Source organism: Ipomoea nil, unplaced genomic scaffold, assembly GCF_001879475.1.
Source record: "Ipomoea nil cultivar Tokyo-kokei standard unplaced genomic scaffold, Asagao_1.1 scaffold0925, whole genome shotgun sequence".
NCBI lineage: Eukaryota > Viridiplantae > Streptophyta > Magnoliopsida > Solanales > Convolvulaceae > Ipomoea > Ipomoea nil.
Window position 1 is genome coordinate 624,610 of NW_017617353.1, and position 14,514 is coordinate 639,123.

Sequence of the window (14,514 nt, forward strand, 5' to 3'; positions counted from 1 at the left end):
GAAAACATTTTTCAGAAGTAATTTTTCTGATTTCCAAACGGACCCTTAAGGTGACGATTCAAAATATAATATCTTTTTAATGGTTGAAATCAAATTAAGTAAATATTATTATAAAAAAATTTTAAAATAAAAACTAAAAAATGATAACTTTGTAATAAATAAAGTTAAAGAATAATAAACAAAAAAAAAAAGTCAAAGAGGAAAGATGATAACTTTAAAAATATCTCATCATCATACAATAAATAAATAAAATATACTCCGTATAAGTTATCACTTATCATTATTAACTAATCTTTTTTACTCGTGATGTATAAAAAGATATTTCTAATATTTATATTTTTAAAAATAACATACAAATCCTTACTAATCAAAATCATATAAAATTAAATTTATTTATTATATTAATCCAATATAGAATGTTTACAAATATTATTAGCATTAAAGAATATAAGAAGATATATGGTGGATGCATGTACATGGTAACTGTTGGTTTTACCGCTTTTGGATGCCGCTCGGTGGGCCAACACTACCGTAAAATAATTAAACAAGGGTTTAAATTAATGAAGATTAGAGTAATGGAGAGAATAATGTAGTATTATTTCTCTAGAGTTTCGGCCGCTTGAGTGCCAGAGTTTCGATCCTTTTACACGATGATCCCGAGGAGATATTTATACTAGGGTACAAGATTCCTACTAAGAAAGTAGGGCTGACGTAGAGCCGATTCTACAAGGGAAATAGGGCTGACATAGAGCCAATTCAGTTAAGGAATCCGGCTTACTTCATACCATAACCGTCTAAACTAATAAAGGAAGCTACTTAAATAAATAAGGAGATCTCCGCGAAATCTGCCTGCTACCGCTTCTAGGTGAGTACCCAGCCGGGGATGCCCTAACTGCCAAGGAGATGCTTCGAAGGGCCGCGGTACTCGGGCGAGCACACTTCGACCGCGGAGCCTGATCGCTTGACTAAGTTCCCGAGTGGTGCCCGGTCGAGGACACACAGCCCACGGAACCTGGTCGCCCAGCCGAATCCCGCAGGGCATTCAGTTGGGGACACACCGACTACCGAGGCTGGTCGCCCAACCACATCTCATATATGAACTCAGTCGAGGACACGCCGGCTACCGGGCCTAGTTTCTTTACCCGAGCCGGCCGATCTCCGCCTGAGTAGGCACCTACTCTCGTGGACGGCCGATCACTTGAAGATGACTGACTGTGGTCTCTAGGCGCTTTACATGATGAACGAGAATCATGAGTATCATCCGCTTACTAAGTATCAGGTCATGCCCGAAGCTGACTACCTTGCCTTACACCCCTGACTAACTGTCCGATTTGGGGTATCTATCAGTAATAATAATGAAAAAGATAACAGAAGTTATAATGGTAGAAATATTTTTGTTTAAAAAATTATATAGTACAACTCTAAAAGCGCAATGTACAATAACAATAATGAAAAAGATAACGGAAGTTATAATGGTATGTATATTTTTGTTCAAAAAATTGTATAGTACAATAACTCTAAAAGCCAAAATGATTAGTATTAAAAATATAGACCTAAATTAGGGATATAACTTTGGTGGAGAGTTTTATGTTTTTAGATTAGATACATACATATGATTATATTAACATATTTTATTTTATATTCCAATTAGAAGCTTAATTAGAAATCGGGATTGTGAGCATTTTTGGGTCGGAGCGAAAACAGTAATTGTGTAGTGGTTAAATAAACATAAATACTCCGTAAATAAATTACTAAAAATTGCGAATTTAATGATAGAACCACAATATATTTGAAAGGAGCCGTTTTTGCCGGTAAACCGCCAAGCACGCATTACATTTGGATTGGATAAAGAGATCTGCCTTTTTTTAACTCTCTTCGTTTCCTTCAATTCATGATTCCTTTTCTCCTCCGCTATGGCTTTCCTGTAATCCGTAAAGCTTATGCATCCTCACTTGTGCTGTCGTACCACCGTGGCTGCGCAAAATCCTGTGGCGGCTCCTCCACCAGGTCCGCCGTTAGCATCCTTCCTCAACATGTCTCCGCCGCGCTCGCCCCTTGCGGCCTCCACGCCGTGGCGTCGGGCCCAGCTCCGCCTGCGCTCCCTCTCCGACGCTCACCGGAGGTCCACCCCTCAGAATCCGCTGCCCACCGTGAAGATCAAAGAAATGGTGGGGAATGGAATCTCCGGAATACTGTACAAGTGGGTGAATTACGGGAGGGGATGGCGGCCCCGCTGGTTCGTCCTCCAAGACGGGGTGCTCTCCTATTACAAAATTCACGGCCCCCGTAAGATCGTCACCAATGCGCAGACGGAGAAGGGCTCTCTGGTTATCGGTCAGAAATCGTTTCGTCGAATCAACAGTTCCAAAATCCCCTCTTCTTCCAAATCCCTCCGCCGCAAACCCTGTGGTGAAATCCACCTTAAGGTATTTCTTTCTATGTTGTTTATGCTATTTCCATTGAATGAGTTAAGCAATGTGTATGGTGTTTGCTTCTAAAGGCTATGTAATCTGATTGTTGTGGCATAATCTGATTGTACAACTACTCCGTGGTATTGCTATCTATATTCAATAGTCACTAGTTTCATTTCATTTTGTAACTAGTGAGTGCTGTGTTTATAGGTGTCTTCTGTGAGGGAAAATAAATCAGACGATCGAAGGTTTTCATTATATACTGGGGTGAAGACACTGCATTTGAGGACAGAGACAATGGAGGATCGAATTTCATGGGTGGAAGCATTGGTTGCAGCTAAGGAGATGTCTCCTCGACTGCCAAATGGTGAACTTCTTCTAATGACTCAAATGAATGATAATCTGGCTGTGTCAACTGAGAAGCTCAGAAAGCGACTGATGGAGGAGGGCATTAGTGAGGCTGCAATTCAGGACAGTGAGCAGATCATGAGGAGTGAATTTGCAGCTTGGCATAAAGATTTATTGCTGCTCAAGCATAAGGAGCTGGCGCTGGTTGACAAAGTGCGCCAGTTGGAGGTATGTATAGGAGTCGTTTCCTTTCCCTTCCCTTCCCTTCCCTGCTTGGAGTAGTGTGCATTGCATTTTCTCCTTGACTAATAACCCATCCACTCTGCTACTAACTGCTACCTATCCCACAATTATAGTTAAAATAAAAGCTTTTTGTCACATTCTAAATTTCAAGCTAAATTTATCCTGCTAATAATGTCTGGGTTCATTTTCACCAATTCATTATCTTGATTTTTTTATAGTTTGGTACAGTAATTCCTATGGACATCTGTTTAGTTAGTACCTATTGATCGAACATAAGCTGAGAACTTGATGGCTTCTTAGTTATAGCACAATTCTGTCTGGTCATTTGATTGTACCATTTAATCAGTGAGGATTGTAATGAACTCACTGTTGGAAGGAATCCTGTAAAACTGTTCATTACAATTGAAACTACAAATCTGGCTCTATATGCAAAACTAGCAGTAGCGTGAAAACATCCTAGACTCAGGTCATTCGTGGATAACCTTGCCAGTGCTTCTAGTTAATGTGTTTCTATTGATTTTTGCTTGGCTTTTGTATTCATGTCTAAGAAATTATATCTGATTGTGTTATATTGACCAAGGGATGTAAGAGAGGACTCCAAGTTTGTGTATGTACATTGAACATAGGTGTAGGTGTTTGATCTATGGTGCACTCATGTGGGCCATGTGGCTCTCTTGTTGATGCACTGTTTCTTTTATGACCCATAATGGTAAGTTACAAGACATTCTCACTACATTTAGGTTATGGGCACCTGTAGCATTGCACAAGAAGCTTTGGCAATACCTCTAGACGCTAGGACTACCAGAGTTTTGAATTTATCTAAACTTGATCTTTGAACTATTTTTGGTTCACTCACTGCAGGCAGAAAAAGTTGATCTTGAAAATACACTCGTTGATGAGAGCCAAAGAGCATACGATACTCATTTCCCGGACAAATTTAGAGGTACCATACATGAAAACATTTTTTTAGCATATCGAAGTTGTATGATATTCATCTCTTGTTTTCTACTTACTACTTTAATCTGGTACAACCGTACAAGGTTTTATTTGTTCTAGAGCTCCGGTGTAGTAATGGATCCTGTTAGAACTTGTTTATACAAGGCCTGTGTACCTGCAATTATTCATTATATATATTGCACTTTTGTGTATGAAAGAACATCTACAAGCTGTCAGCTCAGTTGGTATGCTGACCTTCTAAGCTACAAGAGTGAGGAAAAGTCTGTAGCAACTTGAAAGTGAGTTAGAAATGAGTAAAAGAATATAGAAGAAAAGAAACCGAAGCTTAAGACTTAAGATCCCAAACTCAGTTGTGCAAGGGAAAGTTTAGAAGAATAAGATAAAGGCTACCCAGCAGGACACAAGATCCTCAATATCCTCAAGCAAAGTGAGTTTCCAAAAATAATGTCCTTCCAAACAATAAAATCTGGATATAAGTGCATAAGAAAGCAGAACATCTAAGTAAGGTTATTGATGAATAAGTGGAAAAAGTGCTTCTCTTTGAATAACACCCTAAAATCTATGCGAGCTCTTACCCATTTTGAAATGTTAAGGTTGAAGAAACCAGCTGTGCATTTGGTATACCTTCTTCCTCTGAATTCAATGAATTGCTATCCTTCTTGCCATCTCATCCATCAATCTAAATCTGTTGTTTAGGTTTGTTGTTTCTCTCCCCACTTGCCATTAAAAAGAAATAATTTAGCTTTTCAAAATTTTTCCATATACTAACTATATCAGGTTGGATTTGTGGTTGGTGAATTGGACTTGAGGAAATTTGAGGAATACTTTTAGCTATGCACTCAGATCATTTTACTGAGAAGATATGTGTGTGTGCGCTAGTGGAAGCCTTTTGAGCGGTTTGTTCTAACCAACTTGCATTCTTCTTGATTATGTGAAGCGATTTCAGAAGGAAGCATAAATGAATCAGATGATGACACTGATAGGTATCATGCCATAGAGGAAGAAAGTGATGATGATGATGATGACATGTTTGCTGATGCTCGAGACTTTCTTTCTAATACAGCAGTGAGAGCCGGTGGGAATGATGATGGAAAATCATCATCCGAAAACGATGATGAAGGAAATCATCCTTCTGAAGGTGGAACATCAGTTGAAAATAAATATCCTTGTGTGAATCGTAGAAAAAAGTTGCCAGACCCAGTTGAAGAAGAGAAGGGAGTAAGCCTGTGGTCAATGATCAAAGATAACATTGGGAAGGATCTTACTAAAGTATGTCTTCCAGTATATTTCAATGAACCGCTCTCTTCTCTGCAGAAAAGTTTTGAAGATTTTGAATACTCTTATCTTCTTGACGAAGCATATGAATCCGGAAAAGTGGTAAGTTCTTATTAGAATTCCTAGCCTATTTTAAAAAAACAAGTCCTTTTAAGAAGCCTTGTTTGCATTTTGGAATTGCCTTTTATTTAGTAGAAAATATTGTATTCTTCTAAACATGGTTGCACTAGGCGCTAGTTGGGCGGTAGAATAGCGCCTAGGCGGCTAATTAAAAAAAAAAGTGTACGTATGTGGGTGTATATATATATATATATATATATAAAATATAAAATTAACAAAATTAGCAAGGCCGACTCTGCCGAATTCGGTGCTTAGGCGGCCGGCCGTCTAGGGGGTAATTCCCCTCGGCCTAGGGGCGCCTAGACCGATTTTTGCAACAGTGTTTTTTTTTTTTTTTTTTTTTTGGTTGAGTACTGCCTACTGTATAACAATGTAGTATCTGTTCATATATACTTTCTCAACTTATTGAAGCACAAAGAGTCAATACCACCCTCACTAGGGCTCGAACCCATGACCTCCCATTTGAGAGAGTCACTTCATGCCTCTAGACCACAAGGTCATGAATTTTTGTACATAATTGGCTTGCAACAGTGCTTCTAAAACTGAAAGTAATGAATTTTTGTGCATAATTGATTATAGTGATATTACTAGTTTGGCAGTTTTGTTAAATAATATTTCTATTTCTAGGAACATCATTTATAGACTTAATTTGGGTTACTAGTTTACCCTGTACAAAATATTGAAAAAATTATCCCATCAGAGTAGAACTTTGTGAGAAGTTATCAGAGTAGACTTCCATGAGAAAGTTCCAATCTTTTTTGGATTTTTAAGTGGCGAACTAGTTTCCCTACTAGTAAGTAATGATGCCATCTTTTGCTTGATGGTAAAATAAATGTAAGATACTTTGTGCACCTATGGCATTATATTCTACGTTGCAAGTACAGAAGTATGAAATCATGTTTTTGCATCTGGGCTCCTCCTTCATCTATTGTCTTTACGCAATATAAATACATGTACTAGTTTATTATTTATAAGATTTCTGAATTTTCAATAACACCCACTTCAAGGAAAAAAAAAAGGAAAAAGAATCAAAGTGCAACAGGTTCTTTAATGTTCTGTTGAAATGAGATCAATGTCTAAGACTTTGCTCTCTTTCTAATCTTAGCTTGCAAAGATACTGACCAAGTTTATATACCAATTCAGCATACACATGCATGAAAATATCAACATGTAAATTTTGTGGTTTGAAATCACAAGCATGTTTACTACTATTGTAGGGTAACAACCTTGGGAGGATACTTAAGGTAGCAGCATTTGCTGCATCTGGATACGCTTCCACTGATGGAAGACATTGCAAGCCATTTAATCCCTTACTTGGCGAGACCTATGAAGCTGATTACCCTGACAAGGGATTACGATTCATCTCGGAGAAGGTAATGATTGCTGCGCTGCTCTAAGAAAATTCTTGCGACATTGCTACTTTGGGTTATTTTCTCATCTTTTTCAGCCCCCTGGGGCGTCTCCTTTCTGTTTGTGATTGTCATGGCCGCTACATTTTTAGTCAAAGTAGTAGCATACCTGTCACAAATTATGCACAACAATTAAATTGGCTTGCTTTTAGCTTTTTCCTATTGTTTTTTTTTTTTTTCCTTGGCTAAGAAATTACTACTGCATTGTTGCTATTGTCTTCCTCATTTTCTTTTCTTAAATTGCTGGTCTTTAATTATAAGCATTAAAACAATGGCGTTTTATTTCTTTGCATGACTGGATTTATGGAAAAGAAAAGGAGATAAGAAAAAGGGAAAGAGGCTCGGCTTTGTTTTATTCCATTCATTTTTGTGTTTTTTATTTTATTAACAATCCTTGAATACTCTGTTTATGTATAAACAGGTTAGTCATCATCCAATGATCCTTGCATTCCACTGCGAAGGCCGGGGATGGAAACTTCGGGCAGATTGCAATTTAAAGAGTAAGTTTTGGGGTAGATCCATTCAGCTTGATCCTGTTGGTATCCTTTCAGTGGAGTTTGATGATGGAGAAGTATTTAAGTGGAGCAAGGTATATTTAAGTCACAGAATATCATTTTATATTATTTCTATTATGGCTGCTGAAATTTTGGACTTGTTCTATCAGGTAACAACTTCTATATACAACCTCATTTTAGGAAAAATCTACTGTGATCATTATGGTACCATGTCTATCCAAGGAAATCGCAACCACTCCTGCAGGCTAAGGTTCAAGGAGCGGTCTCTCATTGATCGAAACCCTCACGAGGTGCAATAGTCTTTCAACTTGTAATGCTCATGCTTTGCAATCTTTTGTCTCTCTTTACTCTCTTTCAAGGAAAAATATCACCTTAAAATGATGGGAAATTTAGCCTCATACCTTACCAATGTGCATATAGCCATTTTTCATGGATACATGAACTTGAAATGTGGTGTACTAATCATATTGGGATTTTCCTGTCTAGTTCAAACTTCATTTTTTCATTTTTTTTTTTTTTTTTATGGCAGGTAAATGGAGTTGTACATAATAATGGAAAGACAGTGGCAACACTCTTTGGGAAATGGGACCAGAGCATACATTACTGCCAGGATGATTGTTTAGGGAAAGATAAAGGACCAGTTTCAATGTTGAATGCACAGTTGCTGTGGAAGCGCAGCAAACCATCAAAATGCAAAAGCAAATACAACTTCACCAGCTTTGCAATCACCCTTAATGAATTGACTCCAGGGCTAAAGGTAATTGCAGATTATATATAATAATTTTCAGTAATTTATAAGTGTATGCTATTGGTAATCCATTTGCTCCCATTAATAATAATTATTGTTGTATATAAGCAGGAGAAATTGCCACCAACAGATTCAAGACTCAGGCCTGATCAAAGATTTCTTGAAAATGGCGAATATGAAATGGCTAACTCAGAAAAGTTACGCCTGGAGCAAAGGCAGCGCCAGGTGATACAAATCTCTCGTTTGATTAGAACCATGTCAACTATAGTATTTTTACAATCTCGATCTCAATAGAGGAATTTTTACTGTTTAATAAAGTTATATATTAGTGAAGCAATTTACTAAATGAGGATTCCCAGACTTCAGCTTAATTACAAAATCATCATGTGAGCATATGCAGGCTGTTAAGATGCAAGAAAGCGGATGGAAACCAAAGTGGTTTTCAAAGCAAAAGGACAGCGATATGTACCGGTATATTGGTGGATATTGGGAGGCCAAAGAGCATGGCAACTGGGGAACATGCCCCAATATCTTTGGTGAAGTATCTACCATTTGATCTGCTGCAACCTATCCAATTCATGTAGGTTTTGTCATGACCTCAACATTTTCTGAGGTCATAGGATAAGCAAAAGATAGTGTCTTGAAATACAAAAACTGAATACCAGACAACAATTTGTAGATAGATGTAATGTTGGTCTGGTAGGAACAAGGAGAGTTCCCATTTTTTGTAGACATAGAATTCAAAATTTTTCTTGTTCCATAGAGTACAGATAATGGATTATCCAGCTTACTGTAAAGACAACTGTGAACAACCTGATGTACATACATATGAATCAATACAATTTATAAACATTACAAATTTTTGCAGTAAAATTTCAATGCTACTACTGATAACTCTTGAGAGTCCAGCTAGGGATTTATATATATTTATATACTGAGGCTGTACTTGTAAGTAATAGGCTTTTCTGGAATACCTGAAGAATGTGTGCAAAACGATCATATTTACAATTGCGGAAAACATGTTAAACTGTAAGTGCAGGAGCAGCAGCATATTATCTAGGACCAGAAAGTTGCTGGGAAGACATGTAAGAGGAGTAGTAAGAACTAGTGGTAGCACTGCTCCCAACGTTTGGCATTGCCTGTGGATAGAGATACCCTACATTCTGCTCGTTACCCCCCTCGACAACTGATGCTTCAGTGAACCTCCTGCCATAGAAGCGCAAGAAGTTGAGGGACTCCACCTGAGGATCACTGAGAGGCAGCCCTCCTTCCAGCATCGCGACCACATTTGTCATGGTTGGCCTCAGCACTGGATCTTCATGTACACAGCAGAGAGCCACTCTCACCAGCTTCTCCACCTCCTGGGTCTGCACCTGCCCTGCCAGCCTTGGATCCACCAGCTCCAGGTACCTCCCTTGTTCATGCATCTCCAGGGCTCGTAGCGGGAAGTAATCCTCTCCTCCATTACTACTACCATTTGCTGCAGACCCCCCACTACTGTGGGTTGGTGTCGGAAGTGAGCAATTCTTCTTTCCTCTTACTAATTCCAGCAATACCATTCCATAACTATACACATCTGTCTTCTCTGTGATGGCCGAGTTTGTGAGCCATTCTGGGGCTAAATAGCCTCTAGTCCCTCTCATGGTAGTGAACCAGCTAGATTGCTCTGGAGACAGCAGTTTGGACAGGCCAAAATCGGAGATTTTCGCCACCAAATTGTCGTGCAGTAGGATGTTTTCGGGCTTAACGTCACAGTGAATGATCTTGTGCTCACATCCGCTGTGCAAGTAAGCCAGCCCCCGTGCTGTCCCGATGGCAATCTCAAACCTCTCTCGCCATTCCAACAGGGGAGCTCCTCCATTTCCATTTCCATTTCCATTTCCGAACAGAGCTCGATCCAGTGAGCTCCTGTTCATGTACTCATATACTAGAAATCTTGATTCCCTGTGTGCACAAAACCCCTTCAATCTCACAAGATTAAGGTGATGGATCTTCCCAATAATGGCGATCTCCGTGCAGAACTCTTTCCTCCCTTGTACTCCCAGGCTGCTTATTTTCTTCACAGCCACCGCCGTTCCATCGGAGAGAGTGCCTTTGTATACCGTCCCAAATCCGCCAGAACCAATTTGAGTCCCGAAATTCTCCGTAGCATCCACCAGCTCCTCGTAATCGAATCTCACGGGCAAGCCTGGAATTGAAACATCTTCCAGCTCACCATAGGAATGGGATGAAGAAGACGAACTCCGACGCTGCTTTCTCTTCGTTTTTCCCGTTGCTTTGCCGGAATTTCTCCTCCTAAACCAAACGATGCCCCAGGCGACCACCAGGCCAAAGATGACAACAACGGATGATGGTATCAACACCAAAACAACCACTGGGATGCTCCTCCTCCGATTTTCATCTTCAGGAGCCTGATTCGTCGTCATCAATTTAATATAACCAAAACGATCGTTTCGACCCGATTTCTTTATAATTGAACCTAGAAATTCTCGAACCATGTAACAAGAAGCTGAGGATTGGCTATGAAAGATTCCCAGGCAAGAACAATTTCTCGAGCAGAGATCCTCACAGGTAGATAAATTCACATTAAACGCCGCCGGCTCCGTGAAATCATTTGCGAAATAGTCCATATCGCTCCCTAATCTCAAATACGAGATCGCTGCTGCAGCAGAAATACTTTTATTACACGAAGAAGGCATTGATAGCTTGCCATTTACGGGGACGCAACCGTCGCCGTCTGCCGTTTGAAATCCAGGCGGGCAAGAGGAACAACTGCCACTGTAACAGACTCCGAGGCTCCCGCAAATGAATGGTATCCTACAAGTATCGGCCGGAGCGTTGAATCCAGATACCTCGCTACCGGCGCCATTTAAGCGCATGGTGCTCAACGCGCCACTGCTTCCCTGCTTCAGGATTGCAAAATCGGGAGATTTGAATATAACTTGTATTGCAATCTCCGTTCCGTTTGAGCCAAAAAGGAAAATCCCGTTGCTCCTCAGCTCCGCATATTCCACGCGCGCGTTCGTGTCCCGAAACGCGCCGTTGTACATGGATAATTTCCAGTACACCATCTTGTTCCAGAGAAAGACGGCGTCATTCTCCGTGATCTTGAACTCGTACTCCCCCTCCGCCGGTTCACCCTCCTTCACCGAGCTGACCAAAGATTTCCCGACAAGCAGGCGCTGCCCGACGACCATCGTGTCGGTGGGGTAGTCAAAGCTTTCCCATAAAGAGTTGTTGGAGGAATCCAGTAGAACTAGATTTCCAGACTCCCGGAGCTCCAAGGAGGAAACAGAGACATTTGGAGAAGAAAAGGGGGGAACTGACCAGATGGGTTTGGCGGAATCATAAAGCGCAAGGCCACGGCGGGAGAGGCGGAGCTGGGCAGAGTCGGAGACAGGGTTGTTTCGGTTGGCAGCCCAAACAACAGTGTGAGAAAGGGTATGGATGACAACAAAGTAGTATGAGCGCTCCTCCGGCTTGACGTTTGTAACGGCGGCACGGAAGGTAGAATTGGGGGAGGACAAGAAGGCGCCGGAAGTATCAATGAATCCATTGAAGGAAGCGGTGAAGTTAGGGGGTATGGGATGAAAGGCAAGCGGTCCAGAGAGGGAGAGCGTGCAAGATAAGAGGAGGATAGAGATGATGAAGAAGAAAGATAAGGATGAGGAATTGGAAGGTGAAGAAGGAGAGGCCTCCATGCCCATGGCCATGCATAAGAAATATATTTTGGTATTGGAATGAGAACTGATGAGAAGTGGCCTGGGGATGATTGATATGTGGGTTGGTTGGTTGTATAGCCATATAACAACAATAATTGGGAATAGGGAATAGGGAATAGGGAATAGGGAAGGAAGGGGCGTTTGAAAATGGAAAGGCTCAGGTTATACGTGTATGTAGATAAAGTCAACTCTCATCCCATCCCATTCCATTCCATTCCAAATCTCTTTGTCCCTATAGGGAATACGGAATAGGGGAAAAAGACAAAAATGTGTAGAAAAGCTTGGGAATTAGCCAAAATATGCAATGGCTTTTTTTTTGACAGTAATATGCAAAACTCTATTGAGAGTTGTGTTTTTGAACGTATTGCATCCGTATTTTTTTTTTTTTTGTTAAATACAGAAAACGCAACTGGTGGTTGCGTTTTTCGTATTCAATACGAAAAACGCAACCACCAGTTGTGTTTTCAAAATGCGTAGGGAATACGATAAAACGCATTTGGGTCTTGCGTTTTACGTATTGTACCTGTGAATACGTAAAACGCAAGACCCAAATGCGTTTTTTTTACCGCCGTACGTCGCCGGAAAAGTGTTCAAAAACGCAAAAACGAGTTGCGTTTTTTGAGTACTTCGTAAAACGCTATTATTAGATGCGTTTTACAGCATCCGGCGACCCCTGGCTGATCGTCGTCGGCGACCCCTTGCTGATCGTCGTCTAATCGGAGTTGTTTATATTGTTGTGTCATGTTTAGTGGTGTTCATTGTTTTGAGTATGTATAATAAAAAAGACAAATATAAATAGAATGTGGTGTTGTGTAGTTGGTTAAGCTTAGTGATTGAGAATGCTTGTTTGGCTAAGTGGCCTTGTTTTGAAACCTATTGTTAGCACATGTCGATTTTTAGTGTGTAGTAGGTGGGTTTATGTATAATTTTGTAGTAAAATGTGAACCAAGTGATGTGTTGCTTAGTTGGTTCAGTCCGGTGACCGGACGGAAAATTTCGCCGGCGGGAAATGCGGACGTTTCAAAAACGCATTAACAACTTGCGTTTAACCGATTCGCCAAAAACTCACTTGCGAATTGCGTTTTGTATGCCTCGCCGGTCTTTGACTTCGCCGGCGACGAGGAGTACAAATACTTCTCAAAAACGCAACTTCGTTTTGCGTTTTACGTATAATACGTAAAACGCAAAACATAGTTGCGTTTTGTAGGATACGGTATTGCCCAAAAACGCAAGAGACTATTGCGTTTTACGTATACAAATACGTAAACGCAACTGCCTCTTGCGTTTTCCACGAATACAAGAAAAATATGAAATACATCAAAAACGCAACTACAAATGGAGTTTTGCATATTTTTGTCCAAAAAAAAAATACGACACATTTTGGGAATTTATCCTTGTTGACCGCATATTTTTGTCTTTTTCCCTATGGAATAGGGAATAGGGAAGGAAGGGGCGTTTGAAAATGGAAAGGCGCAGGTTATATGTGTAGTGGGTTTGATGAGAAAGTGTGAGGAGGGAGGGTGATAGATGATGAAAATGACGGAGAAATGGAATGGGGACAAAGAGATTTGGAATGGAATGGGATGGGATGAGAGTTGACTTTAGATGAGTCAGTGTGAACTGGCGGGATGTCTGTACAGAGAGAGACGGTGGTTAGTCAACATGGTTGGGTTGCCACGTCACAAGAGTTCGGATACATGTATTTTCAAATTCTAGTCCCTCACTTATATTTCATGACACGACAAACAAAAATTGGCAATTTTTATCATGTGAGTCCTAGAAAATGTGTTTACATCAATAATTTGTGAGAGAAAATACACGTTGAGAGTAAGAAATGAGAGTGCATGTAGTATTTTCCCGTCCACAAACTTAGATCTACTGAAAATGGAAAATTATTGTATGGACCATGAATATCAGGTACATTTTTAATATATTAAAAGTATATTATTTTTGTACTGAAGGTACATTATTTTTGTATTGAAGGTACATTATATAAAATAATGTACCCTTAATATATTAAAAATGTACTTTCAAAAAATGTACCTTATGTACATAAATAATGTATCCTTAGTATATTAAAGATATATTTTTTATTTATGGTCTACATAATTGTGTGGACCATGGTCCATGCAATAATGATTCACTGAAAACGCACATGGATCAGGGGTGGATGGGACAAACAAATATTATATTCAAACATGACTTTAAAAAAAAAAAAGAGTTAATACCCAAAATGATCCCTCGACTATGCCATAATTACCAATTTGGTCATCAACTACCATTCTTACCCAATTAAGTCCTCAACTATGTAACTTTTACTCAATTAAGTCCTCAACTATACAATTCTTACCCAATTTAGTCCTCAACTATACAATTCTTACCCAATTTAGTCCCCTGTATTAATTTGACTGTTTGTTGACTGTCAAAAGTCGGGATAAAATTATAATTTTACAAGATTTCTCCTTCCTCTCCATTTAGCAGCGCCAAACCATGCAACAATACACTCCGATCAGATTTCGATCGTCAAAAAATCGTTGGAAATCAAATTCATGGGCTATCCGATGCATAACCACTACTTCGATACTGACAGGTTTAGAACCCAACCGGAGCTTATTGCTACATGGTTTGGCGCTGCTAAATGATGAGGAAGGAGAAAACTTGTAAAATTACAACTTTATTTCCACTTTTGACAGTCAACAAACAGTCAAATTAACAAATGACTAAATTGGGTAAAAATTGTATAGTTGAGGACTTAATTGGGTAAGA

At 39.7% G+C, this 14,514-nt stretch overlaps 2 protein-coding genes across 3 annotated transcripts; one reads left to right on the plus strand and one right to left on the minus strand.

Annotated features, from left to right (window-relative positions):
• The first annotated feature begins 1,835 nt into the window (after nt 1–1,835).
• LOC109179493 (oxysterol-binding protein-related protein 1C-like) lies at nt 1,836–8,885 on the plus strand. 2 transcript variants are annotated; one of them, XM_019328994.1, is made up of 10 exons: nt 1,836–2,426; nt 2,622–2,987; nt 3,864–3,945; nt 4,897–5,336; nt 6,572–6,727; nt 7,185–7,352; nt 7,428–7,568; nt 7,808–8,035; nt 8,138–8,251; nt 8,427–8,885. In XM_019328994.1, the coding sequence occupies exons 1-10, from the start codon at nt 1,941–1,943 to the stop codon at nt 8,580–8,582; spliced, it is 2,337 nt and encodes a 778-aa protein (XP_019184539.1). In that variant the 5' UTR covers nt 1,836–1,940; the 3' UTR covers nt 8,583–8,885. The 2 variants fall into 2 exon arrangements, with proteins under 2 accessions (XP_019184539.1, XP_019184540.1); XM_019328995.1 differs by having other exon boundaries at nt 4,906–5,336.
• On the minus strand, nt 8,820–11,899 carry LOC109179492 (G-type lectin S-receptor-like serine/threonine-protein kinase At5g35370). The gene has a single exon (XM_019328993.1). The coding sequence runs from the start codon at nt 11,737–11,739 to the stop codon at nt 9,079–9,081; it is 2,661 nt and encodes an 886-aa protein (XP_019184538.1). The 5' UTR covers nt 11,740–11,899; the 3' UTR covers nt 8,820–9,078.
• Nucleotides 11,900–14,514: the final 2,615 nt, after the last annotated feature.

Excerpts from the sequence above, each read along its gene's own strand:
- LOC109179493 (XM_019328994.1), top strand. The coding sequence starts at position 1,941 with ATGCATCCTCACTTGTGCTGTCGTACCACCGTGGCTGCGCAAAATCCT. Across the intron at positions 7,353-7,427 it reads AAGTATTTAAGTGGAGCAAG|GTAACAACTTCTATATACAA; the intron begins GTATATTTAAGT and ends TTGTTCTATCAG. Across the intron at positions 7,569-7,807 it reads TTGATCGAAACCCTCACGAG|GTAAATGGAGTTGTACATAA; the intron begins GTGCAATAGTCT and ends TTTTTATGGCAG.
- LOC109179492 (XM_019328993.1), bottom strand. The coding sequence starts at position 11,739 with ATGGCCATGGGCATGGAGGCCTCTCCTTCTTCACCTTCCAATTCCTCA.